Here is a 25,049-nt window from a genome sequence, read left to right as displayed (position 1 = left end):
ACTGTGATCATTGGGTGAGAGCATGAGCTCTGAATAGAACTTATACGATTGCATTCGACAGTACACCTATAGAACTCACATGCGGTCTACACGACGCTCCGGATGGAGCTTGCTTCTCGGGCTTCTCCGTCGGTCACCACTGGCAGGAAGTTCTCCTGCTGTTCATTTGTCTCCGCAGTGGCGCTCTTTGCACACGCTTGAACCCTGCATTGAAGCGCGTGTTGTCGTTGGGATAGCCGCATTACATTTATAATCCATCAAGTTGCGTGGTAGGTCAGCACTCTCCCCGACCTGGTCAAGATGTTCTGGGTAGAACCCTACAAGGGCAGTAGCCGTAAGCTCGCCATCGCCATCGACATCGGAACTACCTATAGTGGTGTTGCGTATTGCGTCCTGGATCCTGGTGAGGTACCAAAGGTACACAGTGTTACTCGGTGCGTGAACCATCGTCTCTTGACAACCTCGAGCTGACTTCATTCCGGGTCAGATTTCCCGGACAAGAAGGCGAGAATAAATCGAGAGATGTCAAGATACCATCTGTCCTTTACTATGACCAACACAACAAACTCCGCGCCGTAGGAGCAGAGGCCACGCTACAGAGCACCGAGGACGAGGCGTACACGCAAGAATGGAAGTATGTTAAATGGTGTGTATTCGTCGACATTGTATCTCGTCGTCGAAGTCACATAGTGCCCTAGGTTCAAGCTCCATCTCCGTCCTCCCTCGATCCTCCCGGGCGCAGCATTACCTCCTATCGGCGTGAACAAGCCTGCCGTCGATATCTTGGCTGATTATTTGGCCTACATACTCAAATGCGCGAAAGACTTCATTTCAGAGACCAACCCAATCGGTAGACAGATACTGAACTCCGACGCTCCTATCGACTTCGTTCTCAGCCATCCGAATGGATGGTCGGGCCCTCAACAACAGAACATGAGGCGCGCAGCAGTCCTGGCCAAGCTGATACCAGACAACTCCCCTGAAAGCGCGACAAGACTTCAATTTGTCACAGAGGGAGAAGCGAGCCTTCAATTCTGTATGGCGACCGGTCTTGTGGATGATATCATGCAGGTGAGCTTGTCCGCTTTGAGATCTTCCAATGTCTCTCAAGGACTGCATGCTGTAGAAGGATCGTTGTGTGACAGTAGTCGATTGCGGCGGTGGGACCGTAGACCTCAGTACATATCGCGTGGTCGATAGCCAACCTGTTTCTGTGGAGGAGAGCGTTGTTCCTCAATGTGCGTACTCTAGCATGCCACATAGCATTCTACACACAGTCTCACCATAAGCCATAACAAGGCCTCATGCAAGGCTCGACGATGGTCGATCGTCGAGCTGAAGAACTGCTGAGAAGTGAGTCCAGCCATTTTACCTAGCACTCCATATGCCGACTCATTGGTGATTGTGGGACGCCCCCGGCAGATAAGCTTAGAAAATCTCGCTTCTCGACTCCTGGCGATCTCAATGCCATGATGCAGTATTTTGAAAGCACAACCAAGCCGATTTTCAGAGATCCGGCTGCCGGGTCGCACATCAGGTTCGGAGGGCAGAGCGATACAGACCCGAAAGTCAAGATTCGACGTGGCATCCTAACCCTTTCAGGGTACGTGGCTATGTCCGTGCTTCAAAGGAACGATGCGATGTATTGACCACTCGTCTGGCAGGTCAGAGATGGCATCGCTCTTTAGGCCGTCCATCGACGCGATCAAGTCCGCAATCGACAATCAAGTATCCGGAGTAGACTCTGATCTCGTGGCGAGCACCGTCTGCCTCATCTACCACCATCAGTGACATGACGTCTATATTCGCAGACGATATTGCTGGTTGGCGGTTTCTCCACGAGTCCATTCCTACGCACCGAGTTGCAGGCGCACATGAATGGGAGGGGCTTGCGGATGTTTTCACCGGAAGGCCAAACGTAAGCCATCTTCATGTATGATTCCTGTGCTCAGCGAACTAGATACACAACAGCTCCAAGGCGGTGGCTGAAGGTGCACTCTGGTACTACCTGGACCATCGCGTTCGTGCAAGAGTAGCCAGGCACACATACGGAACAGACTATGCATCTCCTTTTCAGCCTTCAGAACCCTCACACCTCAAACGCAAGCATCTAGCATGCATGAGCTTGCACGGATGGCCAGTCATCCCATCTGCGTTTGCCACTCTGGTGCAGAAGGTAAGAGCGACACATTCACATTCACCATGGCAGTTCTGACCGAACGGGGTGGGGTGTACGTTTGTTCAGGGAACCTTAGTCACCGAAGAGAGAGAATTCAGCTACACCTTTATCGCATCCCGGCGGGCAGGGCTGATCAGCAGCTCTACCATCCCAAGCGACGTGATCGCCTACCGAGGCAATAGCTCAAATCCACAGTGGATAGACGAGGAACCAGGTAAGCTTGTGTACTCCGTCGATCATCCAGCAACCATCTTATGAATGATCCATCGCTAGAGATGTTCTCGACTCTGTGCACGATCAGGGCTGACACCGCTGTCAGCTCGTGGAAGAAAGAAAGCAGCTTCCTCGGGCCATTTTTGTGCCAGAAATTTGATGTGATCCTGCTCCTCGGTTTGACGGAGATGAAGGCTCAGATCTCATGGTTGGAAAATGTACGTATCACATCGCCGTTCGCTCGCTGTCGCCGAGATATAGTAGTGTATCATTCGCTGACTCAATGACTGAATACTAGGGAGAGCAACGAAGGTGAATTTTATATCAGGTCCCACGCTGCTGTAGTGCGCTGAAACGCAGTTGTAATCAGGAGCCCTGCGACTATAGTCTACGACAATGAACAGTAGCCGGTCAATCTCTCGAATGGTGTCGATGTGTCCTGCCGACTCGGATATACTGCTACCATGTTTGTACTAAGTACACAACACGTCTCGGCTTCACGTTCATCTCCTAGTACTTAGCGCTTCCATACACGTCTCCGCCTCTCATTATTCATTCGCTGACAAGAGAGGATTATTGTCCCTTACAAACGCAAACTGGGTGTATCGTAGTGATGGTCTTAGAGTACGAGGAACTATGTGGCGAGTGTGTCGCGCGTGTATTACTAGGTTCATAGTTTGATATTCAGGACCTAAGGACTAATCAGATATACTGTGCTGTCGGCATGAAGTAAGGGTTCCCTACTTTCTACTAGGCTGACATGTCTTCATCGTCCTCGCCTGCGACTCCCAGATCCTCCAATAACGTCTGAAGACCAACCTCCGATTTTATTAGCGTCACCGATCGCAGTCCCTCCTCGGACTTCTCGACTCGCCGAAGCCCTAAGCTCACGCAACACATCACGGACAATCCCGCGCGCCGCCCCGCCCCTCTCGGGGCGTATGCATCTTCCATTTCGCCCGGTACGAACGCTGCTTCTGGCTGGGGGAGGAGTGCCTCGTATTCGCTGCTCTTCATTGCCTCACCGACGAGGTGGCGGATCTTAAGCGCTTTACCGATCAAGGTGTGCAGAGACGGCTGTGGGTTGTGCCTTGTAGAGAGACTCATGCGTGACAGTGTCATGACATGTTGGAGCAGCGCAGCGAGGTCGCGTGTCAGAATTTCTTCCATTTGCGCTGGGTTGATGTGTTTGTCTTGTGCAAACTTACGGGTCAAGGCACGCCATTGACCCGCTACGCTTTGATTTTCTGCAGGTCACTTAGCCCTTGGCGACAACGGCGTTCACGTCGAGCAGAGCTCACCGTATGCTCGTATTCTCCCATATACAGACGCCAGGATGCCGTTGCCGTCATGACCAATCGTCCAGGCGGAGACTACCTCATAGAGAAATCCTGTCACCACGACTTGTATGGCGATCTCGAGCAGGATCGTGTCTCCTCGCGTGTCTGTCGACTCAAGCATGGTGGCGAAATGACGACCCAAGATATGGATCGTGGTTTCTGCTGCGTCACGCTCCGAGGCCTGTATTTGTGTGGGCGAGTGCTGTGAGGCATTGTCCGCTATCGACCGTGCTAGGTTGAAGATCTCCGTGTTCAAGCTGTGGACTTCCCGAACAACATCGCTCTCCGCGAACGTATCCATCGTACCCATGAAGCGCTGGGCGTCCTTCAGTTCTTGCCTGCGATCTTCGAGGAGCGTCTTCAAATGCGTGACTTCCTCGAGGAGAGTGGCTTCATGCCTTCTAGCCTCGTTGAGCTAAATGAATGGCCGCGTCATGAAGATGATTCTGCCTCTAGGAACGATGGGCCTACCTCGCCTCGGATACGTTCATATTCAACACGTACTGCGTCATGGTGCATTCTGTGGTGCACAGCATTTTGCTCCCATTGATTCGCGTCGTGTCTCCAATCTTCCATGGCCTGCCTGAGCATAGCATTCTCTTCTTTGAGGTGAATGACAGACGAGCGTCGTCTGTCCCGGCTCTGATTTCAATTAGCTCATCGTTGGGGTACAAGCGAAGTCGCAGCCTCAGGTGAAATGCAAGAATATCACTTACCGCCTTCTTCGGACCCTGTTCTATGTCGTCTACCACCGCCATAACTGCGCTTTGGGGTGTGTTTGCTACTGTCGGAGCAGGAGTCGATGTAATGTTACCGGAGGAGCGCGAAAGATGTTTGCTATGGCCTTGTCCCGCCACGGTGTTCTGGAGTGTTGGCTCTACATTAGAGCAACCATCATGACTAGTAGTAGAGTCGGTGCATCCGGTATCCTGTTCCTCGCCTTCATTAGAGCCCAGTGAGGTGGCAGCGGGATCCGGAGTGGTTGAATCGTCGTTGCCAGCGAACCCCATCTTCGTAAAAACAGTCGCTACACCCGAGACAAAGGTCTTGATCATGGCGAGCGTCGGCCACTGAGCAGCAGCCGCCATTGTTGCTGGTACCTCCTGTTACGATCACGCGGCGGTACGCGTACTGTCACATTCTAGCATGTGCGCGGCGCGCGCGCCGGAAGTGACACGGGCACGTGGCTTCGTGACAGACGCGAAACATCAAACGCGTTGCGGAGATCTCAGACACACCTTAGCCGTCTGACTGTACTACACAGTGTGCCACCCGCACAGCGACCAAGGTGGGTACCTACAGCCTTTATTTAATCGTCTGTACAATGCTGAGAGACCCCCACAGAGTTGAGTGACACAAAGACCACGGCTGCACCGGCGCATAGCACTAATAGCGTGCTTGAACCTGCAGACATCCATCCATCCCATTTCGGTGCCAGCGGGAGGAGATTCGGTATCCTTGTATCTCATTGTGAGTTCTGTATGAAGTCCGTACTTCAGTTGTCGGCCTGACCGCTTCGTCAGAACCACGATGCTTCAGCTCGAACCCTACAAAGGCAGGAGTCGTAAACTCGTGATCGCCATCGACATCGGCACAACATACAGTGGCGTTTCATATTGTGTGTTGGATCCCGGTGAGATACCAAAGGTTCTCAGTGTCACACGGTGAGCATGCGACTATTCACGCAGTGGCTCGCACATTGTCTCAATGAATGCTGCAAGGTTCCCTGGACAAGAGGGCGAGAACAAGTCAAGGGATGTCAAGACGCCCTCTGTCCTCTACTACGATCAGCAAGACCACCTCCGTGCGGTAGGGGCCGAGACGACACTAGAGAATATCAAGGAAGAAGCGTACTCGCAGGATTGGAAACACGTGAAGTGGTCCGTGTTCAGCCACTGAACGTCACGGTACCCTTTGTTAACAAAGAAGCCCTTAGGTTCAAACTTCATCTTCGTCCTTCGTCCATTCTACCGGGCGCAGCACTACCTCCAATAGACGTGGACAAGCCTGTGATTGAGATTCTGGCAGATTATCTTGCCTACGTATTCAGATGTGCCAAGAACTTCATCTCCGAGACGAACCCTATCGGAAGACAGGTTTTGAACTCGGACACCCCTATCGACTTCGTACTCAGCCACCCCAATGGATGGGCGGGCCCGCAACAGAACACCATGAGACGCGCTGCTATCCTCGCGAAGCTGATACCCGACAACGTTAAGGGGGCTTCCAGGCTTCAATTCGTCACAGAAGGAGAAGCGAGTCTCCAATTTTGCATCGCAACTGGTCTAGGGGAGGACGTCATACATGTAAGCGTAGCTGATCACAAACTCTCGTTCGGATTCGCTGTGACGGTTTGCATTCGTCTTTCACAGGAGAACAGTATCGTGACAATCGTCGACTGTGGTGGCGGCACCATAGATTTGAGCACGTACCGTGTTGTTGGGAGCCGGCCCGTTCTCGTGGAGGAATGTGTTGTTCCCGAATGTACGATCGACTTTGGTACCATGAGGTCTGTTCGTGCACTCACCGCAAAACAACCGTAGGTCTCATTCAAGGATCAACAATGGTAAACCACCGAGCGGAGCAACTTCTGAAAGGTAAGTCGCGTTATGCCACCTCATGAGCCGATCCTACGTGTTCTGACCTTGACGACTATACGTGTATTTGCGCCGTACTTATCGGGCACTACTAGACAAGCTCAGACAGTCTCGCTTCTCGACCGCCGACGACCTCGACGCGATGATGACCAGCTTCGACACCATGACCAAGCCAACCTTCCGAGATTCTTCTGCGACATCTTACATAAAATTCGGAGGTCCTCGCGACACAGATGATACATACAACATTCGGCGTGGTATCCTGTCACTTTCAGGGTAAGCGCAACTATAATTGAGTCTGACGGTGAAGCAAATAGGCTCAACTCCACGTGTCAGCTCAGAGATGGCATCTCTATTCCAGCCGTCAATTGATGCCATTAAGACCGCAATCGACTCGCAGTTGTCAGGAGTGGACATGAACCTCGCTGTACGTCCTTTCCTTGAGTACGTTGAAGAACAGACTCATCATACAACATGAAACAGACGTTGCTCCTCGTCGGAGGGTTCGCTACCAGCCCTTTTCTGCGTGCAGGACTCCAGGCACACTCGGACAGCAAGGGCTTGCGAATGTATTCCCCGGAGGGTCAAACGTAAGCACCCTCCTAGCCGTTTCGGACAACCGGTCTCCTGAAGAGACGTGCGCTTGTGATAGATCGAAAGCCGTGGCTGAAGGTGCGCTGTGGTTCTACATTGATCGCCGCGTGCGCGCCAGAACTGCAAGGTACACGTACGGCTCTCCGTGCGCACGGTCGTATGAGCCATCAAATCCAGAACATATACGGCGTCAACATCTGTTATACACTTTTCCAGATGGTAAATTGACTTTAGATGAGGCTTTTGCTTGCATCATTCGGAAGGTGAGGGCGAACTGAATTCGTACTCCCGATCGCTATGAATTTGAACACTTCTGTCAGGGGACACTGGTCACGGAAACTACAGAATATAATTTCCATTTCTCAACCCACACGAGAGACCGTAACGAGCACTCGATCTCTACGAGTGTGATGTCCTATCGAGGAGCGGAAATTGCTCCTGCATGGCGAGATGAGGAACCTGGTTCGATGATCAACCTAAAAGTCTTTTTGGCACGGGCTGACAGTGATTGTTGGCGAATAGATATGTTCTCCGTGGCCTGCACAGTCACAGCCACAGAAGCTGAGAGCTCATGGAGGCGCGGCGATGGCCCGCTCGGGCCATACTGGTGGCAGAATTACGAAGTCATCCTACTTCTAGGTCTCACTGAGATTCAAGCCCAGATCGCTTGGTGGGAGGACGTGCGTGAACCACCATTCGTCATGTTCAAGGTTATTGACGTCCACTTTAACTCTTTCCAGGGCGTACAACGGAGGTACTTAGGCTTTTGTCACATCACAGCCGCTTGTGTATTAACTTCAGGGGACAACTAGAACTCCCGCGATTATCGTCTACGATGATGAAGAGTAGAGAAGGACTGGTATGGATGGGCGACAGTGCGTAAACAGACCTCGAGACGGACGTAAAATCGGTGAATGGTTGCGCTCCCTGTAATATCATTTTTTGAGTTGTAGCATTGCGGTACACATGATGTTCAACACTGCATGGGGCCCTGATCTAGGACGAAAGCGGCAGCGAGCTGAGGGAAGCTACTAGTAGTGACACTGTCACGGTAGCGGGTCAAGGTCGATGTTTGTTGGCCGGCTTGATCAAACGTTTTCCTCGGGAGACCCAGTCGACGTGTCACCATGTGATGAAGAGGACTACATAGCACTAGTACTCGCGATTAGCGGCTCGAGCTGGCCCCTCAAGGCCTCAAGCTCAAGCTTCAAGGCCTCAAGTTGACTGACAGGCTCCGAGTCTTGAACGTGAACGCGTGAACGTCTTGGGTTGCCTCATATGGGAATGAGCGCCTTCCGCGCGCTTCGCTGCAGTAGTCGCCACAGTGCCACACTCCACCACATTCATCCAAGCCTCACCGATTCACCTTCCACTCTCCAGTTCTGAATATCGTGCATCGTCCTGAATCACACACAAGCTGCGCAAGGAACCATGTCTACGCCTTACAACACGTCATCCCAGAGCCAGGGCTACTATCCTCCTCTCCCTGCGCATCCTCCAGCGCAACAAGCCACTGGCACGCCAGACCCGTCGCAAGTCGCGAGTACCTCTGCGCAGGCACAGCAGACAACCGCGCAGTCATCGCGACAGACAGCAGAGGAAGCACGGAAAGACCGCACATTGGCTGAGTTCCTCCTTATGCTGGACGATTACGAGCCCTTGGTATGTCTCTGGCTACTGCCTCTCGCTCACCGTGTCAAGATGCCGCTGCACCGACGAGGATTTCAATGTTGATGTTAATGACCACATGGCAGATACCGAACGAGGTCACGGACTACTACCTCCAGCGGGTCGGGTTCGAGTGTGAGGATGTCCGACTGTGAGCCTCCCATCCTTGCGGGGTCGTTCATCACCTAATCCGTGAGACCTGCCGTAGTAAACGTCTCCTCTCCCTCGCGGCGCAGAAGTTTGTATCCGACATCGCTGCAGACGCGTATCAACACGCCCGGATACGTTCCAACGCGGTGGGTGGTAGGGCCCGTGCTCAGCCCTCAGGGCCGGCATCAGCAAGGGTGCGTCTCTCACATCGACACAACCTGCGTTTGGTCCTCTCATTAAGCACACCATCAGGACAAGACAAAGACCACACTCATGATGGAGGATCTCACTTCGGCTCTGGCAGAGTATGGCATAACGTCTCGCAAGCCCGAGTATTACTTGTAATGTAGACGCCAAGGTGCGGACTTGTCTGTATGATGTGTACTAATATGTTTCAATCTTTCACTATGCAATAACATCTGACGATGACATTATGGAGAGGGTGCTCTTTTCTAGTCTCGTATTGGCCATGGCGTGTTCGGATACGTCATGTGTATTCGATTTGAAAGGCAACAACGTAAAGTAAGAACCGGATACTCCAACGCTGATATCAGTCAATCTCAGGTCTCCGTACAATGGAACACCGTTCGACTTAGGGAACACTCCTCCTCGACAGCTTCACATGGTATCGTTACACCTGGAGGGTACCACCCCTTTGACTCTCATTATAGGTACATTGACGCACACCGCAGCTACGACGCTAGCGTGGCCACTCGGACCACTCTGACTAGTTTCAACGTCCCTCCTTCCACATCGATGACTCTGAGTAGAACATCGTTTTCGCGCGACCGTTAGACCGCTGAGGTGCCGTCGAAGACCCGGTCTCGGGTCACATACCGTGGTCCCCAATTCATCGCCAGGCGATATTCACCGAGGACGGGGACAGGGACGGGAAAGGCGCAGCAGGCTACGTCCTGCGCCCGTGCCTAACGGGCAAGAGATTTCACGGCTAAACGACGTCGCGATGGTGGCCACATGCATATATATGCGCACAAGTGAGGCAAGGTGTTGAAGGCGGCCACGGTATTTCATCTGAGAACGTCGGAAGCTCGCGCGCGGGCCACAGGGAGGTGTGCTCAACGCTACGGAAAACCAAAGGACCAGAGGTCGCGCTCGCGGAGGGTGCACGACGCCATATGACACACGAAGGAGGCGACCTGTGTCGCGATCGATGGGTGTCGTGTTGTAATCTGAGCCCTATGTACATACTGTATCAAATATTCCACGCCGCTGGGATGGTGCGTTGGCCCTGCGCCTCCCTTCCAGTTTCTCCACAATGCATACAACGGAATGGTACACCTATTAGCCATGATTCTTAGATGTTCGCTCCCTGTCGCAATTAACAATCAGCCCGTCGAACATGTCGTATCTTGCGCACTGAATATAGCGCCTTCCACAGATTGATTCAATCGACGAGGGCAGAACTCGCGTCCATTTATTCACACGACGTCTCAGTCAGCCAAGACTGCGGGTGACTATGACCCTCTGTAGATCGCATATACCGACAACTTGTGTGCATATTCCTTTGAGTTGACAATTATAGTGACGGTGGCCAGTATCAGCCGGTACGATGACACAGGAAATCGAGATAGCTTGACGGGTGCAGAGCAACATGGAGAGTGTATAAGCTATAGAATGCAGGTGAAAACAAGAACGCGCCATTAATCCTCTCGTATTGCAGCCTCTGCAGAGCCTGGCATCAGCACCCACGCATATAGTCACGAAAATAGCCAACTCACTAAAGAACTCATATGACAACCAGCATAGCGCATTGCTCGGCATGAACGTCAACACCCGCGGCGTCAGCCCGCGGCCAAAACCCCTCCACCCATCCCTCGCCAAGATGATCCTGAACGCGTCCCCCATCCCCCGCGCGCCGCGAATCTCCGGGTCCGCGCTCGTGCCTCGTGTCTGGAGGAGTGTCTTCGCGACGTCGAGCGGCGTCGTGACCGCGCCGGCGACTCCGCCCGCCAGGCCGCCCGCGATCATGTGCGAGACGGGCGAGTACACGCCGGACGGGTTGAGGAACGCCTTGAGCTGCTCGTACGCGGTGAACTGGACGGCGGTGAAGGGCACGGTCATGGTAAGCGTGGTGGGGTAGGAGATGTAGAAGGCGGAGAGACCCTCGCGTGCGTAGACGGTGCGTGCGCAGGTGAAGGCGGAGCGGAATTGTGATTCGTGGACTTGCATGCGTTGCTTAATGACTGAGGAGAATGAGTTCATACGGAATATCATGGGTATAGACTTTGTGGTCTACGCACCATCGAAGGGGTTCATCAACGCATCGCTTGCTATTGTCGCAGATGCTCCTGCTAATGCTATTCACCAAAAACGAATAAGCCCACCTCCGCCAATCCGAGCTCACTTCTCACACACATGTTGCCAACCACTGATTCCTGTTGCCCGCCACGTTTCCGCCACCGAGCTCCTTCACCGCTTCGTACATCCCAAAGTGGACGGCATGCGCTGGGCCTGCGCCCATGATCACAGAGGACACGCCCCGCCAGAGCGCACGCATGCCCTCCGTGCTGGAAATGCGAGTGAACGCATTCCCGATCCCGGTGTAGACCGCCGATGGTGAGGTGGCGAAGACCTGCATCCGGGTCTATACGTCCGCCAAAGTCGGTCGCTCGTCAGTACTCGACGGAGTCGCATTGGAGGGCCACAGACGGGTGGACCGGTTGGATACGCACTTTGATACTGTCTACAGGAAACATGACAGCGTGTTCTGTGATGCCGGCCTACGTAGCGAGTCAGTCCCGCCCATGAGCACCCGCCCCGCCCAAACTGCCCCTCCGCACTCCCCAAGCAGCCCTCGTCGCGGAATGGCACTCACCAGCGCGCCCGCCATCATATTCACCTGCGAGGATCGTCAGGATCTGGACTGCGCCCACGGAGAGGCCGAGAATGCTCACCGCAAGGCCGGCGTTCGGGTCCAGCCCCTCGTACTCAATCTCTTCTGCGACCTCCATGATGTGCGCGACGGTGGGCTCGTGGTCGTCGCCGGGGAGCGCTGGCTCGAGCGCGGGGGCGGCGGAGGCAGGTAGGAGCGACAGTTTGGCGGGTGGCGGGGGTTAGCGCGAGAGCGCAAAATGGAGGAGGCGGAATGAGGTAAGCCTGCGCGGTGGTCACGGTTGCTCACTCTCAGTGCTCACTGGCAGCGGCCTGTGCTGTCGGCCGGCTGTGTCGGGCTCGGGTCACGGTGCTTAGCAGATCGCAGCAGGCGGCACTGATGCCAATGGGACAGCGGCGGTGGGGGCCCGCGAGGACGGCACGCCGGGGCTTTATATGCACAGGCAGGAGAAGGCGGAGCGAGCGTGGCAGCTGAGAAGGGTCCCATCTGGGTCGGTACTAGCGGCCTATCTCTACCTCCTCAAAACAAATCACTCCGTGAATCACAGTCTATCGTCACCCAAGGGCCCATTTTTACACCAGTACATCGATAGGAACGCTTATTGCGATAATTCTTCTGCATCGTACAGCATTCTGCGCCGCGCACGCGTACCACGCCCCTGCTCCGCCCTACTAGTACGCGGACTGCTGCTTTTCCTGCTCGCGCTCCTCGGCAGCGAGTCGGTCGTGCTCGTCGATATCCCTGGTCACGCACGGCCGTCAGCAAGTCCTCCTGCCGCCAACCAATCAGCTGCACAACCACGTACACGGCTTCCCACGGGTAGTCCAGCCTATCCGCGCACAGACATTAATTCAGCCTCGCTCAGAACGCGCATCCCAACCTAATGCGCTGCTCACCATACGTCCGCCGTCTCGGCGCCCGGGTAGTACCTGCGATCCGGGGGCGTGGTCAGGGCGCGAAGGCGATTTGATGGATATAAAGTTGGGACGTTGGGTGGAGAAGCACGCTCACGGGATGTCTGTGGGCAGCGAGCCCACCTTCGGTTTCAGCTTGTTGTGCACCACGAACACGGCGAAGCGTGTCCGCTTGGCCTCGCGCTCAGCCTCAGGCAGGGCGAGCAGCTCGCGCTCGATGTCCTTCTGCAGCTCCGTGACGGCGTATCTGAACACGGCGCGATGATCAGCGCCGCATGCCCGCCACATGGGATGCGCACATACTGGAGCGTCTTGCGCGAGTCGTCGACCTCGTCCTGGTAACAGAGTTGCATCGGATTCAGGGGATAGAGTGACGGACACCGACCACAATCAGGGCACGCCTGCCCAGCAGAATCTTCCCCGATTCGGGCCCCCTGCCAGTGAGCGAGAGCGCATACGCAATCAGCGGGTGTTCATTGGGCACACGGGGATAGACAGGCGGCAATGCGACGCCACGCAGGTGCTTCACTCACAGCCATTGCGTCCGGATGACCTCGTTGCCGATCTGCTCTGCCGTCGTGCCCGGCAGTGACTCGTATAGCGAGAGGCCAATCGCGTGGATGGGGATGTTGCGTTTCGTGTCGGCGTCTTTGAGGAATGTACGCTGGAGGCGCGCCGGTCAGACCGCGATCTTCAACGTCAGAACCAGAGCCATGAGACGATAGCCAGTTTCGCTGGGCGCGAACGTGGGACTGCGAACGTGCGATAAATATAAAGCTCCCGCTCACGCAACCGTCCACCGCCACACCGCCACATCGTGAGGACGTAGATTCCTCAAAATTGTCCACAGAATTTGCAGTATAGGCATATGTTGGGGGCGTGCCGAATGGGGCGACTGGCTATCGTACCATGCGTCTGTGAAAGTCAATTCGGACATGGAAACGTACCAAGACACGCGCCGGGAAGAATCCACTGCAACACAGATGCTGTTAATCGGGTCGGGTCAATCGCATATTCCTGCAGCAAATACTCGCCCTCCGCCTACAAGACCATGAGCGACAAATCCGAGACAGTCGCGTATTCGATACAACTCACCGATGGCAATGAGCATGTCAGGACGGAACTCCTTGATCCTCTCCGCAGAGTCGCGGATGAGGTGGTGGACATCGTTGTATGTCATGTGCTGGTGCTTGGGGGCCATTTTGCCGCGTGTCTGAGAGGAGGAGGGGAGGGAGGAGGAGGTATCTGAGAGGATGGCCGCGGGTGGCTGCTCGGGTTGCGGTGGCTGGGCTGCACTTTCGCTGAACTAAAGAAAAGTTTATCGCATCTGCCTCGATCTAGCCGCCGATCGCGCCTCTGCCGCATCACTGATCACGCCCTCAACTTGCACACCGACTCAGACGCGCCTCAGCCACCACCTCTCACCGCGCCGCCAACATGCCAGACCCCCCGCCGCCGCCGGCCGCGTCGTCCTCGACCCCAAAGGCGATCCCGAGCCTCGCCAAGCGCGCGAGCGAGACGACCCGCAGGGGCGCCGCCCGCCTCGTCTTCACGCCCACCCTCCCCGCGCGCCGCCAGAAGGAGTGAGTGCGTCCGCCCTTCTTCTCCCGCGCCCCTCCCAACGCCCTTCCTCGCCCACAGAGATGCGAAAAAAGTGCGTGACCGATCCGCGCTGCTACTACTGTGCCCGGTTCTCATGCGTGCGCCATCGCCATCAGGAGGAACCAGCCCCCGCCGCCGCACCTACGGAACGCGGACGAGGCCGCGGGAGGGGCGACCGTGCGCGAGGGCGAGGGCGCGGTGGAGAAGGACGAGGAGCAGCCCCGCGCCCGCCGGCCGTTGAGATGACCGCGAGCGGGCCCTTCGCCATGGGACCCACCCTCGCAGGCACCTCTGCTCGACGCAGCGCGCCCCGCTCGAACTTCGCCCCTGCCGTCCCGCAGGCGCCCGGTGCACTTGGCGCAGGGCTCACAAAGACGACCGCGCCTGCACTGAAGCGCGAGCCGCGAGTGAAGGTGGAAGATGAGGACGAGGAAGCATACTCGGACCCGGATGAGGGCGTGGAGATCGTGGACATGGAGAAGATCAGGGATATGGATTGGATGGCGCCGGAGAGCTTGGCGAGAGAGAGGGAGGCAAAGAAGAAGGTCAAAGGGACGACCGTCAAGAAGGAAAATCCGGAGAACGTAGATCGAAAAGGGAAAGGTGCGTGGTTATTCGATGTCGCTGCCGTGTGACATGCCGTTGAATTGTTCCGGTTCACAGGCGTTGCCAAACCAGAGGTGATGGACGTCGATGACGAGAGCCCAGAGCCAGAAACAGAGACAGAAGTCAACTTGGCGAACGCAGTCGACCTCAGCGAGAGCGAAGACGAGGAAGAGCTCGAGGACATCATCGACGACTTCGCACTAGCACAAGAAAATCAGGCAGATGACGTGGTGCGTCGTTCTTTCTTTCCTCATCACCCCCTCCAACCTCAACCGATAACTGTTCTCACAGGACCCGAACATCCGCCAAGAACGCCTCTACTTTTTCCAATTCCCCTCCCCCTTCCCCACCTTCGTCTCTCCGTCAGCCCAAGCGGCCGCGGCAGCATCGACAGAACAGGACCCCGCTGCACCCGGAGCCGCAGAAGTCGGCGGCGACCGCAAAGTCACCTTCGCACCCGACACAAAACCGCCCGCCCCCGCACAAGGCACCAAACCCGGCGAACGCGCGAAAGAAGCAGACCAGAAGATCGACGGGCTCATCGGCCAGCTCGAGGTGTACGCGAGTGGCGCGGTGAAGATGCGCCTCGCGAACGGGATTGTCATGGACGTGCGTCGTCGTTTCTGGATGTTGTGGCAGCGCCATAAACCCTAACCCCGTTGCGCAGGTCACCGCGGCGACGCAGCCGTCGTTCCTCCAGCAGGCGGTGCATGTCGATGTGGAGAACAAGCGCGTGCATGTATTGGGCGAGGTGAATCGCAGGTTTGTCGCCTCGCCCAACGTGGAGACGCTCCTGGCTGCTATGGAGCTTGCGGAACAGCCGGTTGCGCCGGAGTTGGAGGGGCTGATCGCGATGGACACTACGTAGCTGGCATCCTCAGTGAGAAGTGCGTGGCATTGTGTGAAGCCTGCGGGAGTAAATGTGTTGTGAGGTCGTAGATCTATTGGGTCGTTGCGACGGATGTGTGCTGCCAATGAACCCTCACAGACGTCGTTTACCTATCCTCGCAAATAGTAGAGGACACCACTACTTATAAACACAGGGTCTAGTTTCTCAAACGCACTACCTTAAAATGGTACGCGGTACAATGTGCAATGACGATTAGACGCACGGACTCAAACTCTTTTTCCTTTGACTGCCACAACACTACTCGGCCCTCCGGAGGAAGCCCCAACGAACATCTTCGACTCTGGGGTCTTTGCCTCCTCTGAGTGAATTCTGGCGAATCGCCGAATGGAGGCTTTACAAGAGGTGCATGGTGCAACGCGAGCACGCCCCTTCACGAGCAGACGCTCGGCCAGAAGTGACGCGTCGAGCATCCCCCAGTTGCTGTAGTCTCCTCGCGCCAGGTCGTGAAGCCGCCGGCGATGGAGCTCCATATGGTACATGAGCCAGAACGGCGGGCCACCGGTACTTACTCTTCGTAAAATCTCTGCAGCTGGGAGAGGTATTCGAATGTCACGAAAGCAAAGTGGTTCGCTGGCCTGAGGCTGTCGCCGGAGGTGAATGCGTAGGGCCCGGAGGCACACCGCTAGTGGACGGAAGAGCGAGTTGGGTATTTTGGAGGTACAGTGGTCCGTGCGGTGAGTGCGTCGCCTAGGATATTCAGATTTGAACATACCGCTTTGTTGTGATATCTTGTGTCTAGCTTGTATAGATCGTCAGGCTCGAGGTCGGTCTACGTCGCACAATATCGAACAATACACTTGGCCCGACAGAGGGAAACAGATCCAAAAGCGACATGTCAGGCGAGGGCTGACTCGCCGCTGCCACCGAGGAGTCGGGGAGGACTCTGCAGTCACATGGGCGGTGATGCAGAAGCAGCCAGCGCGCGCTGGAGATGTCGATGAGAAGCGACCGTCTCCAAGAAGCGTTCAAATTGTCCAGGGCGCAACGGCATGCGGAGGGGTCGGTTCGGTGTCAGCGATAGCGGATGGCCTATTGTCGGACGAGACGTCTTCGCCACCCAAATTCCCGGTCATTGTGTGAGAGAGGCGGGAGTGGGACCGGCGGGGTTGCAAGGAGAAGGGAGACCTCGAAGGCGCAATGGGCGCCTGAGCAAGGCACAATGCGGTTCGAGATGCCTCTGAACGTCTTGGGTACGCACTGACCGCCATCTAGGGTTATCTATGCCAGCACGAGGTAAATGGAGAACGTAGTGACCGTAACAAAAGCCTCGTAGGTTGGCTAGCCATCGATCCGTCCACGCGCTTTGGGTGACAGCGGGCGTGGATCAAAGCGTGTCGCGCGCAGCAGAGCAGCGTCCTTCGCGGACCTGTTTTCTAGCTGCGAGCCTCCCTGGGCAATGTAGATGCACATATTGCGATAGCGAATATGCAGGCTTTCCTTGGGGATGCTTGCGACAGTGGCCACGATCGTTCTTTGCGGTAGGTCCGCGTTTAGGCTCGCCGTGCATTCGGTTTGTTTCTTGTGGTCCGGCGGTTGGACACGAGGAGACACACGAAAGAAGGGCATCGAGACGTAGCTGCTGAGTTCCACCAGAGTCATCAAAGGGGAACAGCGTGAAGCCACGCAGAGACATCGCAAGCGCATCCCTGCAACATGTCATATATTCTCCCAAGCTTATGGCTAGTCGCAAGGCGCGAGAGGCGCGCATAGGGACAGAAGAAACGAAACGAAGGAAATGAAGGAAATGAAGGAAACGAAGGAAACGAAGGAAGGGACATCAATCGAATATAGGGTCCGCGTGACAATTTGGAAGGACAGGCGCGATAGGGCGGGCAGGGTAGACGGCACGTACCACTGCGGGAAGGTCCGTACGTCTTCGAACGTGTCCCGATCACTTGCACCGAACAGATGTTCAGTAGCAACAGGCTTCGAAAATCCAATTTCTAGATCGCCATGCACTGGCCTGACGTACAGTACGTACCGGAAGTTCTGCATACCGCTGTCCATCCTACTATGATCCTAGGGTCCGTCGCCAGTATGGCTATGTCCTGCAGAAGAGCGCAATCGTCGAGTAGGGTGTTGCTGCCCACATTTTCCGCAACACCGCAAATAGCAAGGCGTATGTCGGCCTGGCCGATATGTGGCCGCCACGCGCTTTATGGTCCGCAACCGAGTGTCACCGTCGGGCTATTGCGCATACTTGTCCTCCGCGGGTATGTATTGCAGAGGATGCTGCATCGGAACCACCGTACGGTGTTCAGGCTGCGGTGAGGGCGCGACCAGAGAGGAAGGGACGAGCAGGCACGCACATCGATATGGGCGTTTCGACCTCGCCAGAGTCACAATGAGCAAAGCAGTGGATATTTTACTCGCGGTCGTCGGGGGTGAGTTGAGCGAGCAACCGTGGCGGCAGCGCAGTGGCTGCCAGCTGAAGCCGCCAGAGTGAAGCCTGAGGTCACTCAGACTGGAGACGGCGAGGGCCGGGTGCGCTTAGACCATCACCCGGCTGCGAGCCACACGGGACAATTACAAATGCGGCCAGTAACTGATCGTGTCGTCCTGCAGCGTGCTCTGCTCTGCTCTGCTTCGACCGGACTCTTTGCTTTCTTGCTGGACTGCATCGGACTGCGCCATGCGCGCAGTAGCGATATTGAATTTTCTTGAATGAATTAACGGCTGAAAACAACTGCGCTACCCTTGGCAGCACTTCGTCGTTGCTTCTGCATTTTTGCTACAATCAGGCCGGGCCCATCTGGCGACTTGTGGACGAGTGCGAAGACATTGCCTCCGTTGAGTGGCAAAGCCTTCCTGGTCACACCAACGCAACGGTCGTGCAGCCGGCCCTTGGTCATTCGATGACGTCCTCTCAAGGACCCCGCGCGCAGTGGTGTGCCGCCTGTGCGTCTCGGGCGCACATTCGCGGCGTGCAGTCTGCAGCTCAGCGGCATCATCAATAGGATACTCATCATGGTGGAAAGAGGATGTGTAAAGGTACGCTGCACGCCCTCTCGTCGCCGTCTTCGACGCGTCTGGGACTCATGCGATTTCGTCGCTGCTCAACATATCGCTGGAGTTTGCGTTGGCTTCGACGTCGACAGTGACGCGTGACGTCTGTGCCCCCACTAATAATATGGCGGACGTTATTTCTTTGCTCCTGTTTGCTCTTGACGCACGGTCGTATAGATCGTGTATTGTTGCCTTGAGGCAGACCTTCTGGAATCACACCAGCACGCAATGGTTCAGCTGAATGGTTCTATTATGAGGAAGACAGAAGGGGCTCGCCTGATGCGCCCTGATATCGGCGGTGGCTGGCGTGACCGTGATGTCGGGTCACGCGTCACTAGCGCGCCCAGGGCGGCGGGTGGCCACCGCCTCTATGCCTCGCGCGTGCCCGCAAGGTCGTGGCATCCTCGGAGAATGGGGAGGAGGCGTGGTGGTAGGAGGGGTCATACTAGCAGTGGGTTCTACACAAGGTTTGGCGAAGCTGCGTCGAGCGAAAAAGCCCACTGTGGTGTCCTGGAGAGACCGGCGGAGCTCGCGCTATCCTCCATTGTTCTCTCCGGTGCGTTTGTCCAAGAGCTTCGACTCAAAGCTCAGAGACATGGTGTGGTGGTTTTCTGCTGGTATGCTGGCATATGGAGGCGCGGGACACAAGAGATTTACGGTCTATGTATGGGTCCGCGGAGAACCAAGCTCGTGTCGCGCATCCGTGAAGCTCGTGTCGCACAGCTGTGCAGAGTTGTTGTGTCGCCGTTGACTTGACCTGTTCTGCTCTCCAGAGAATGTCTTAGGCTGACCATTTCGCAGTAACAACAGTACAGCACCATGGGCAATGTTGGGGTCATCCGCGATTGAAGGCGGAAGCAGATCGCGCGCGGCGTGCAGCGAGGCCTTCGCAGCGCGCTACAACTCGCCGATCTCATACCGAATTCAGAATGGGCCGTCCGTCTTTACGCGATATTCGCGCCCTCGTTTGATGCACTATAAAAATGGGCGTGCTCTCACCCAGGACCCTGTCGCATCCTTCGTCTCTCCTCCCATCTCCAGCTCTTGGAGGTCGCGTTCTGGCTGCTGTTCAGCCCGAGTACTGAAGCACCCGTGCTATCCCGTGACACAAACGCGAGCATCGACATGACACTCGGTTCTTATCCCCTTCGCCTCCCCAGCTACCGCTCCGCGCATGGACGACGGTACCACCCGTACCCCACAGCGAGGCGCCACGCGAACAACGATGAGTCCTACATGGTACGGTTGTGTGAAGACTATATATGCAAACGTCCTCATAATGTCTGCGGTGTCGTGGGGCGTCTGCCGCAGGATTCTTTCCCTGGTTTTGATTACGAAGCGGCTGAGCATGTGTCGGACGTGCCCCCGAGCCTACAGCTGGTGCGTGGTTCCTCGGCTTCATGCTACGAACTTTTACTGATGATCGTCGCGTTTCGCCCTCATAGCACCCAGTGCGACGCGACGACGACGACGACGACGTGACGGCGTTTCAACTGGATGCCAGTACCGCAAAACACACCAAGGATGAGGACGCAGATGCTGAGAGCAAGGTCGCGATTCTGGTAGTTCATAGGAAAGACGGTGAAGGTGAACAGAAGCCGGTCACGGCGAAGCCTCTGATGAGACTCACAGCGGTGAGTTGTTACTCACTAATGACGCTTTGGTTCACTGACTGGTCCTCAGCTGTATACGCTATTTTTATGCCTGCACTACGTTCAGGGCCGCCTCACGAAAAGCCGTATCAACACCCAAAAGTGATTGCACCACGCGGATGTACCTTTGCTCTCGGTCGGTTGTCGTTGCTGTCCGTCGCTGTCTTGGTTTTATGGTTTGCTTGCCTATTGGTTTGCTTTGAGCTAAAGTTGATATTTCCTGGATCTCTGATACGTTATGTTACTAGAGTGGGTTCGCCAGCGTAATAAACAAATATTCATTATACAATGTCACGTCGACCATGAGAAGTAGAATGACGGTGGTGATATGGGGGATAGGCTCGTAGCCATTGGTATTCTTCGAGCATATCCAAGCCTGAGTGTCTAGCGTTCTGACAATTACCGGAAGCCTTAGATCGCCTCTCCCGTGAAATCGGACGCTCAGACAATTATACTTACTAGATGAGGCCACGAGTCGCGTCGAGCTCCGGACGTAGTCTGCGACAGGCCGCAGAAGACTTCAAGGGCACTGCCCTACGTCGGGCACGGGCAACCTACGTGCAGACCTCGTACACGGAGATGTTTCATACAACGAAAATATCCACGAAGAGCTCAATATGCCCAGCACCGCAGATGCCATGCAGAACGAGCAATCGAAGCGCTGCAGCGTGGTTATATACTGGACGACATCCGCGAGTAGGACGACGGTTGTTTCGAGCAGTGGACCCTCCATATCGCGCGCCTCAAGCGCGGCGAAGGGCTCATCCTCTTGCGCTTCGTGCAGCGTGTGCGGTAGTATGAGAGACTGGACTGGCGAGCGATAGATTCTACAGGAGGTCCAAACTCAAGACCGTCAACTCCTGGTCGAGTCCACGCATGAAGAGCCAAGCATGGATTGTGAAAGCATTTTCGAGTGAGAGCCACACCATACAGGATCGGCGAATGAGTCATGACTTCTTCCTAATCAGCCACTCCCTCGTCGGACAACAGTGGCACGTCCAAAGGTGGAGAAACTCCAGTTGCCGGCACCTTGCGCACTAGTGAAAAAATAAGCCGTGGGTTGATGTACGGATGGATGAAAGGAGATCACACATCAGTTCATCTATGGCGATCTTGTAGACGGTAGCGTCAGGAATGCACAGAGTCAACGCATGGAGCTCTGAAGGCATCTGACGAGATACTTCGCAGACATGATCCTGCGTCGGGCTCAAGCCGCCAATATACAGTCCTAGTACTCGGAGCTGTTTCAGAGACATGAAGGCTGGTAGGAGCAGCTCCGATAGGTCGGTATGCCGCCGACGACAGCTGCGAGTAGGGCGGTGAACCGAGGCATGAGCACAGCATTCGGATCCTCTCCCGCTCTGCCGCAGACCTTGAGCTGCGTCAAATGAGGGAGGCTGAACGGTCCACATGCGAACGCGGCGAAGAGCTGCTCCTCCTGATCCTCCCGAAATACCTGTAACGTGAGCGACTGGACATGAGGGATGTTGTGCAGGAGAACCTCGAGGTGGGTGATAAAGGTCGAGATGCGTTATCTGCGGCAAGAGGCCATTAAGGAGGCGGACGTTGACCGGAGTAGTCCGAAGGAGGTACAGTTCGCGCAGGTCCGGGTACGCTCCCTGATCCAACTGGACGTCGTGATAGTTATCCAGGGAGCGGTGCACTATGTCATCTATCGTCCAATTGCAGGCTAGATAACGGAGGCTTCTTGGAAGCTTGTGCGATGGTATGGTGAATGCGATCGTACTATAGTATTCGCAATCATTGGATCAATACGGGTACATCGTCTTGAATAAAGTGACCGATACTACTCACGGAAGTGTGAGGTATTTCAGCTTCGAGCAAGTGAGAGCACCCAGTATGAGTTCACATGGCAGCGGCTGGCATCCCTCCAATCAAAGCGTTCAAGGTTGGGCAGGCAGAGAATAATGGCATCGTGAGTCCTGTCCAAGCAGCCTTGAGTATAGGTGCTGAGTTGATCATCGGCGCAATGGAAAGACAGACCGCAAGCGCCTCAGCGACATCTCCATGTCCCAACAGTCTTGGTACACATCTCGAGGAACCTGGCCGATCCTCCAAGTCGAGTACGCCTCTATTTTGAGGACTCTCACCGCAGCCGCAAACGAAGCATCGGCAATGATATGGCGGATGATATCCAATGACACTCCATTGCCCTCGACGTGCGCATTTCGTCCAGCTCGTCGTTGCGTTTCCTTGTCTCGTCATCCTCTGCTCCATGCCAGACGAGCCAAGCTTCCCAGGCACCGAAGGAGATAATGACCCTCACTATGATTTGCATGTATCATATCAATTGTCGTACTTACCAGAAGTTCGAAAGCGTTAGACGTTCCTTATGAAGCGTGTTATCCTCACGCGTACGTCGAACCCCTATCGATCCTGAAGTAATGCATATGGCGACCTGCGACGAGCGATGCATACCCGGGATAGTCAGCGTAACACGGAACCGAATTTTTGGTACCGCCCCACAACGCTATCAGGGCCGCAAAAAAACCAGCACATCTTGGGTGTATGGGATACGCGGAGCATGCATGGCATATGGGTGCATGAGACGTAGTACTTTTGGTCGTATAGCACATGATAGTCGGAAAGCAAACATAGACGAAAGCGGCCCTCCACCCAATTTACTTGAGAGGAATGCTAGTAACATCGTCAGGTACATCCAGAGCGAGGAATAGTGAGATGAGACTTACAAACGAGATGCTGTGAGGCGCAGCGCGGGATGTGGTCAATTCTGGGATCGCTGAAGCGCTGGGAGTGTACTTACAGTGCGTGGCACCGATCTGCACGCATACAGGTCAGTCATGCGCAGCGCGCCAGAGGAGGATGCAGGACGTACACCAGGGCGACCGTGCTTGACGGGCCGGTATGAGCACGAGAACTCAGCGAGGTAGTGGCCGACCATCTCAGGCTTGACCTCCACCGAGTTGAAGACCTGTCGCACAACCGTCATATTACTACCCAGCCCGACACGCGCAGCGCGCGGGCCCTACGCACCTTGCCGTTGTAGATGCCGACGACGCTGCCAATCATCTCGGGGACGATGATCATGTCACGGAGGTGGGTCTTGACGACCGCGGGCTTCTCATTCGGGGGCGCCTCCTTCTTTGCTTTACGGAGCTTCTTGATGAGGCCCATGGGCTTGCGCTTCAGGCCGCGCTGGAACCGACGGCGGGCACGGGCGTGTACGAGCTATACGCAGGGATATGAGGCTTAGTGGGACTTTAAAGCGCTTCACGGTATCGTACCTCAACGAGCTGTAGATGGGTGAAGTCAGAAAATTGCGGCGGATTACAATAGGGCGGTTGGACGCACCTCCTCGTTGCCGAGGTCCAGGAGCTTGTCAAGCTCAACGCCGCGGTACGAGAACGTGCGGAACGTCCTCTTCTTCTTGATCTCAGCAGCAAGAGCGGGGTCGGTAACGCCGGAGTCAGCCTAGAGCACGGAACACCGCCGTCAGTACCCTCCTCGCGCTCGACATCGACGCCGCGTCCCGGACGAGCAGCACTCACCATCTTGAGTTTGTCGTGAACGGGTCTTGCGGCGGGGACGGTATGGTAAGCCTTGCGCGGCGGAGTCCGAACTGGGCGGTGGCTGCGGGTGCGTGGGAACGCAGCTGTACAGTTCTCAGCCACCGCGTGCCGCCCACCCGGAGAGGCGGGCGTCGGGCATCGTTTCTACTCAACATCGTCGGATAGAATCCACAGGTCTTCCCTCGAGGATTAAACGTGAGTTTCTCATCGGGTTCACCGCCGGTGTCGCTGCTGATAATGCGGGTTGCAGTGATTTGTGGCTACCGAACCCCCTACTAAACTACCAAAGTATGTGACTCCCGGAAGGACAAGCGATCGAAGTGCTGAGTGCATGCGCGTAGATGCGTCACGTTGCTGCATACCTGCTCCTCCAGATCGGCGGGAACGCCTCCCCTTCTGCCGGCGATGTCAAGAAGGTGCTTGGTGCCGTTGGCATCGACGCTGACGACGAGCGCCTTGAGAAGCTCGTCTCTGAGCTCGAGGGCAAGGACGTCAACGAGGTGCGTGCTCCTTGAGAGGTCCGAGATCGCTTTGCTGAAATGTATTTTTTGCAGTTGATCGCTGAGGGCTCCTCGAAGCTCGCTTCCGTACGTGACACTTGGCCGTTATGCAAGTGCTCCTGTGCTGACGCTGTGTGTATGACAGGTTCCTTCCGGTGGTGCGGTCGCCGCGTCGGGTGCTGCTGCTGGCGGCGCCGCAGCTGCCCCTGCCGAGGAGGCCAAGGAGGAGAAGAAGGAGGAAGAGAAGGTCAGCTTTGTTTGTCGTCGAAGCGCGCGGTTGCTGACGTCCCGTGCAGGAGGAGTCCGACGACGACATGGGCTTCGGTCTCTTCGACTAAGCTATCTGCATCCTTCGTTAAAACCATGCTTTGCTGCTCGCTGTGTATTGTTCGCACTGTAGCAATTAATGACACCCGAGATGTGACGGCCCACTGCGCCTGTGTGATAATGGCCCGGCGCTATGCACCTGAGAGGCGCCCCTGACTAAATGAACGGGAGGCTGTTGGGTGGATGGTCTGGAGCGGCACAATCTAACCGCATGCGTCGATGTTGGAATTGGAGCTGGGATAGCTGCTTCTGCGGTGGTTCGCGGCTTCTGCAGCATGCGTGTGCGCGGCGGCAGTCGGCAGGCGGCTGGCTGCAGCTGGCGGCCCCGAGAGGCAGACGCGGGGGATGGGAGGCCGCCCGCCGCAGACGGCAGGGCAGACGCGGCG

The 25,049-nt window shown here is 55.8% G+C and overlaps 10 protein-coding genes across 10 annotated transcripts; 6 read left to right on the top strand and 4 right to left on the bottom strand.

Moving 5' to 3' along the window:
* The first annotated feature begins 246 nt into the window (after positions 1-246).
* C8Q71DRAFT_465105 (uncharacterized protein) lies at positions 247-3,158 on the top strand. The gene is made up of 13 exons (XM_047918711.1): positions 247-434; positions 488-646; positions 699-1,071; positions 1,127-1,238; positions 1,300-1,353; positions 1,423-1,603; positions 1,665-1,752; positions 1,812-1,918; positions 1,972-2,176; positions 2,246-2,393; positions 2,453-2,610; positions 2,691-2,704; positions 2,763-3,158. Exons 1-13 carry the CDS (start codon positions 301-303, stop codon positions 2,797-2,799), a joined length of 1,770 nt encoding a protein of 589 aa, XP_047781497.1. The 5' UTR covers positions 247-300; the 3' UTR covers positions 2,800-3,158.
* C8Q71DRAFT_465102 (uncharacterized protein) lies at positions 2,885-4,539 on the bottom strand. Its single transcript, XM_047918710.1, has 5 exons — positions 4,449-4,539; positions 4,237-4,374; positions 3,694-4,130; positions 3,137-3,639; positions 2,885-3,083 (listed from the first exon to the last, which is right to left on the bottom strand). The coding sequence occupies exons 2-4, from the start codon at positions 4,326-4,328 to the stop codon at positions 3,143-3,145; spliced, it is 1,026 nt and encodes a 341-aa protein (XP_047781496.1). The 5' UTR covers positions 4,329-4,374; positions 4,449-4,539; the 3' UTR covers positions 2,885-3,083; positions 3,137-3,142.
* A 420-nt stretch (positions 4,540-4,959) lies between these two features.
* C8Q71DRAFT_744470 (uncharacterized protein) lies at positions 4,960-7,919 on the top strand. Its single transcript, XM_047922944.1, has 15 exons — positions 4,960-5,020; positions 5,077-5,202; positions 5,256-5,396; positions 5,454-5,612; positions 5,669-6,038; positions 6,105-6,216; positions 6,276-6,329; positions 6,425-6,605; positions 6,666-6,756; positions 6,813-6,919; positions 6,982-7,186; positions 7,244-7,385; positions 7,446-7,603; positions 7,664-7,677; positions 7,736-7,919. Exons 3-15 carry the CDS (start codon positions 5,263-5,265, stop codon positions 7,770-7,772), a joined length of 1,764 nt encoding a protein of 587 aa, XP_047781495.1. The 5' UTR covers positions 4,960-5,020; positions 5,077-5,202; positions 5,256-5,262; the 3' UTR covers positions 7,773-7,919.
* A 336-nt stretch (positions 7,920-8,255) lies between these two features.
* Positions 8,256-9,243, top strand: C8Q71DRAFT_744465 (transcription initiation factor IID TAF10 subunit). Its single transcript, XM_047922943.1, has 4 exons — positions 8,256-8,585; positions 8,678-8,742; positions 8,800-8,935; positions 8,994-9,243. Exons 1-4 carry the CDS (start codon positions 8,355-8,357, stop codon positions 9,084-9,086), a joined length of 525 nt encoding a protein of 174 aa, XP_047781494.1. The 5' UTR covers positions 8,256-8,354; the 3' UTR covers positions 9,087-9,243.
* Positions 9,244-10,402: 1,159 nt separating this feature from the next.
* C8Q71DRAFT_855150 (mitochondrial carrier) lies at positions 10,403-11,713 on the bottom strand (the record flags this gene model as incomplete). Its single annotated transcript, XM_047927150.1, has 7 exons — positions 10,403-10,425; positions 10,481-10,945; positions 11,003-11,059; positions 11,118-11,346; positions 11,435-11,482; positions 11,578-11,601; positions 11,657-11,713. 7 exons carry the CDS (start codon positions 11,711-11,713, stop codon positions 10,403-10,405), a joined length of 903 nt encoding a protein of 300 aa, XP_047781493.1.
* A 553-nt stretch (positions 11,714-12,266) lies between these two features.
* Positions 12,267-13,710, bottom strand: C8Q71DRAFT_703152 (PRTase-like protein; the record flags this gene model as incomplete). The annotated part of the gene is made up of 9 exons (XM_047920300.1): positions 12,267-12,336; positions 12,401-12,424; positions 12,492-12,524; positions 12,607-12,756; positions 12,813-12,844; positions 12,895-12,943; positions 13,043-13,173; positions 13,457-13,481; positions 13,601-13,710. The coding sequence occupies 9 exons, from the start codon at positions 13,708-13,710 to the stop codon at positions 12,267-12,269; spliced, it is 624 nt and encodes a 207-aa protein (XP_047781492.1).
* Positions 13,711-13,852: 142 nt separating this feature from the next.
* C8Q71DRAFT_464937 (RNA polymerase III RPC4-domain-containing protein) lies at positions 13,853-15,709 on the top strand. The gene is made up of 6 exons (XM_047918708.1): positions 13,853-14,092; positions 14,151-14,163; positions 14,228-14,714; positions 14,775-14,947; positions 15,009-15,326; positions 15,385-15,709. The coding sequence occupies exons 1-6, from the start codon at positions 13,947-13,949 to the stop codon at positions 15,583-15,585; spliced, it is 1,338 nt and encodes a 445-aa protein (XP_047781491.1). The 5' UTR covers positions 13,853-13,946; the 3' UTR covers positions 15,586-15,709.
* Positions 15,710-18,907: 3,198 nt separating this feature from the next.
* Positions 18,908-19,504, top strand: C8Q71DRAFT_744433 (uncharacterized protein; the record flags this gene model as incomplete). Its single annotated transcript, XM_047922942.1, has 1 exon — positions 18,908-19,504. A coding segment is annotated over exon 1 (472 nt), but the record flags the coding sequence as incomplete, so codon positions are not given.
* Positions 19,505-22,760: 3,256 nt separating this feature from the next.
* Positions 22,761-23,957, bottom strand: C8Q71DRAFT_464466 (40S ribosomal protein S15). The gene is made up of 8 exons (XM_047918707.1): positions 23,816-23,957; positions 23,619-23,738; positions 23,552-23,560; positions 23,301-23,495; positions 23,143-23,238; positions 23,071-23,086; positions 22,997-23,006; positions 22,761-22,943 (listed from the first exon to the last, which is right to left on the bottom strand). The coding sequence occupies exons 1-8, from the start codon at positions 23,816-23,818 to the stop codon at positions 22,928-22,930; spliced, it is 465 nt and encodes a 154-aa protein (XP_047781489.1). The 5' UTR covers positions 23,819-23,957; the 3' UTR covers positions 22,761-22,927.
* On the top strand, positions 23,904-24,766 carry C8Q71DRAFT_805135 (60S acidic ribosomal protein P2). The gene is made up of 6 exons (XM_047925986.1): positions 23,904-24,031; positions 24,087-24,124; positions 24,178-24,336; positions 24,391-24,423; positions 24,482-24,583; positions 24,633-24,766. Exons 3-6 carry the CDS (start codon positions 24,178-24,180, stop codon positions 24,672-24,674), a joined length of 336 nt encoding a protein of 111 aa, XP_047781488.1. The 5' UTR covers positions 23,904-24,031; positions 24,087-24,124; the 3' UTR covers positions 24,675-24,766.
* Positions 24,767-25,049: the final 283 nt, after the last annotated feature.

This window comes from Rhodofomes roseus (genome assembly GCF_022264815.1).
Source record: "Rhodofomes roseus strain CIRM-BRFM 1785 chromosome Unknown C8Q71scaffold_5, whole genome shotgun sequence".
Lineage (NCBI taxonomy): Eukaryota > Fungi > Basidiomycota > Agaricomycetes > Polyporales > Fomitopsidaceae > Rhodofomes > Rhodofomes roseus.
The sequence above is the reverse complement of the archived record's forward strand: the minus strand, read 5'-3'. Positions and strand labels throughout refer to the sequence as shown.

What these genes read in the sequence shown, in the direction of transcription:
- C8Q71DRAFT_465105 (XM_047918711.1), top strand. Translation starts at nt 301, where the DNA reads ATGTTCTGGGTAGAACCCTACAAGGGCAGTAGCCGTAAGCTCGCCATC. An exon ending in AGCTGAAGAACTGCTGAGAA is followed by an intron (nt 1,354 to 1,422) that starts GTGAGTCCAGCC and finishes CGCCCCCGGCAG; the next exon opens with ATAAGCTTAGAAAATCTCGC. An exon ending in GTGGATAGACGAGGAACCAG is followed by an intron (nt 2,394 to 2,452) that starts GTAAGCTTGTGT and finishes ATCCATCGCTAG; the next exon opens with AGATGTTCTCGACTCTGTGC.
- C8Q71DRAFT_465102 (XM_047918710.1), bottom strand. Translation starts at nt 4,328, where the DNA reads ATGCTATGCTCAGGCAGGCCATGGAAGATTGGAGACACGACGCGAATC. An exon ending in ACAGAATGCACCATGACGCA is followed by an intron (nt 4,131 to 4,236) that starts GTACGTGTTGAA and finishes CGAGGCTAGAAG; the next exon opens with GCATGAAGCCACTCTCCTCG. An exon ending in TGGGAGAATACGAGCATACG is followed by an intron (nt 3,640 to 3,693) that starts GTGAGCTCTGCT and finishes AGTGACCTGCAG; the next exon opens with AAAATCAAAGCGTAGCGGGT.
- C8Q71DRAFT_744470 (XM_047922944.1), top strand. Translation starts at nt 5,263, where the DNA reads ATGCTTCAGCTCGAACCCTACAAAGGCAGGAGTCGTAAACTCGTGATC. An exon ending in AAGGTTCTCAGTGTCACACG is followed by an intron (nt 5,397 to 5,453) that starts GTGAGCATGCGA and finishes GAATGCTGCAAG; the next exon opens with GTTCCCTGGACAAGAGGGCG. An exon ending in AGCGGAGCAACTTCTGAAAG is followed by an intron (nt 6,330 to 6,424) that starts GTAAGTCGCGTT and finishes GGGCACTACTAG; the next exon opens with ACAAGCTCAGACAGTCTCGC.
- C8Q71DRAFT_744465 (XM_047922943.1), top strand. Translation starts at nt 8,355, where the DNA reads ATGTCTACGCCTTACAACACGTCATCCCAGAGCCAGGGCTACTATCCT. An exon ending in GAGTGTGAGGATGTCCGACT is followed by an intron (nt 8,743 to 8,799) that starts GTGAGCCTCCCA and finishes GACCTGCCGTAG; the next exon opens with TAAACGTCTCCTCTCCCTCG. An exon ending in CAGGGCCGGCATCAGCAAGG is followed by an intron (nt 8,936 to 8,993) that starts GTGCGTCTCTCA and finishes GCACACCATCAG; the next exon opens with GACAAGACAAAGACCACACT.
- C8Q71DRAFT_464937 (XM_047918708.1), top strand. Translation starts at nt 13,947, where the DNA reads ATGCCAGACCCCCCGCCGCCGCCGGCCGCGTCGTCCTCGACCCCAAAG. An exon ending in CGTAGATCGAAAAGGGAAAG is followed by an intron (nt 14,715 to 14,774) that starts GTGCGTGGTTAT and finishes TCCGGTTCACAG; the next exon opens with GCGTTGCCAAACCAGAGGTG. An exon ending in AAAATCAGGCAGATGACGTG is followed by an intron (nt 14,948 to 15,008) that starts GTGCGTCGTTCT and finishes CTGTTCTCACAG; the next exon opens with GACCCGAACATCCGCCAAGA.
- C8Q71DRAFT_464466 (XM_047918707.1), bottom strand. An exon ending in TCGGCATCTACAACGGCAAG is followed by an intron (nt 23,239 to 23,300) that starts GTGCGTAGGGCC and finishes GTTGTGCGACAG; the next exon opens with GTCTTCAACTCGGTGGAGGT.
- C8Q71DRAFT_805135 (XM_047925986.1), top strand. Translation starts at nt 24,178, where the DNA reads ATGCGTCACGTTGCTGCATACCTGCTCCTCCAGATCGGCGGGAACGCC. An exon ending in AGGGCAAGGACGTCAACGAG is followed by an intron (nt 24,337 to 24,390) that starts GTGCGTGCTCCT and finishes TATTTTTTGCAG; the next exon opens with TTGATCGCTGAGGGCTCCTC. An exon ending in AGAAGAAGGAGGAAGAGAAG is followed by an intron (nt 24,584 to 24,632) that starts GTCAGCTTTGTT and finishes CGTCCCGTGCAG; the next exon opens with GAGGAGTCCGACGACGACAT.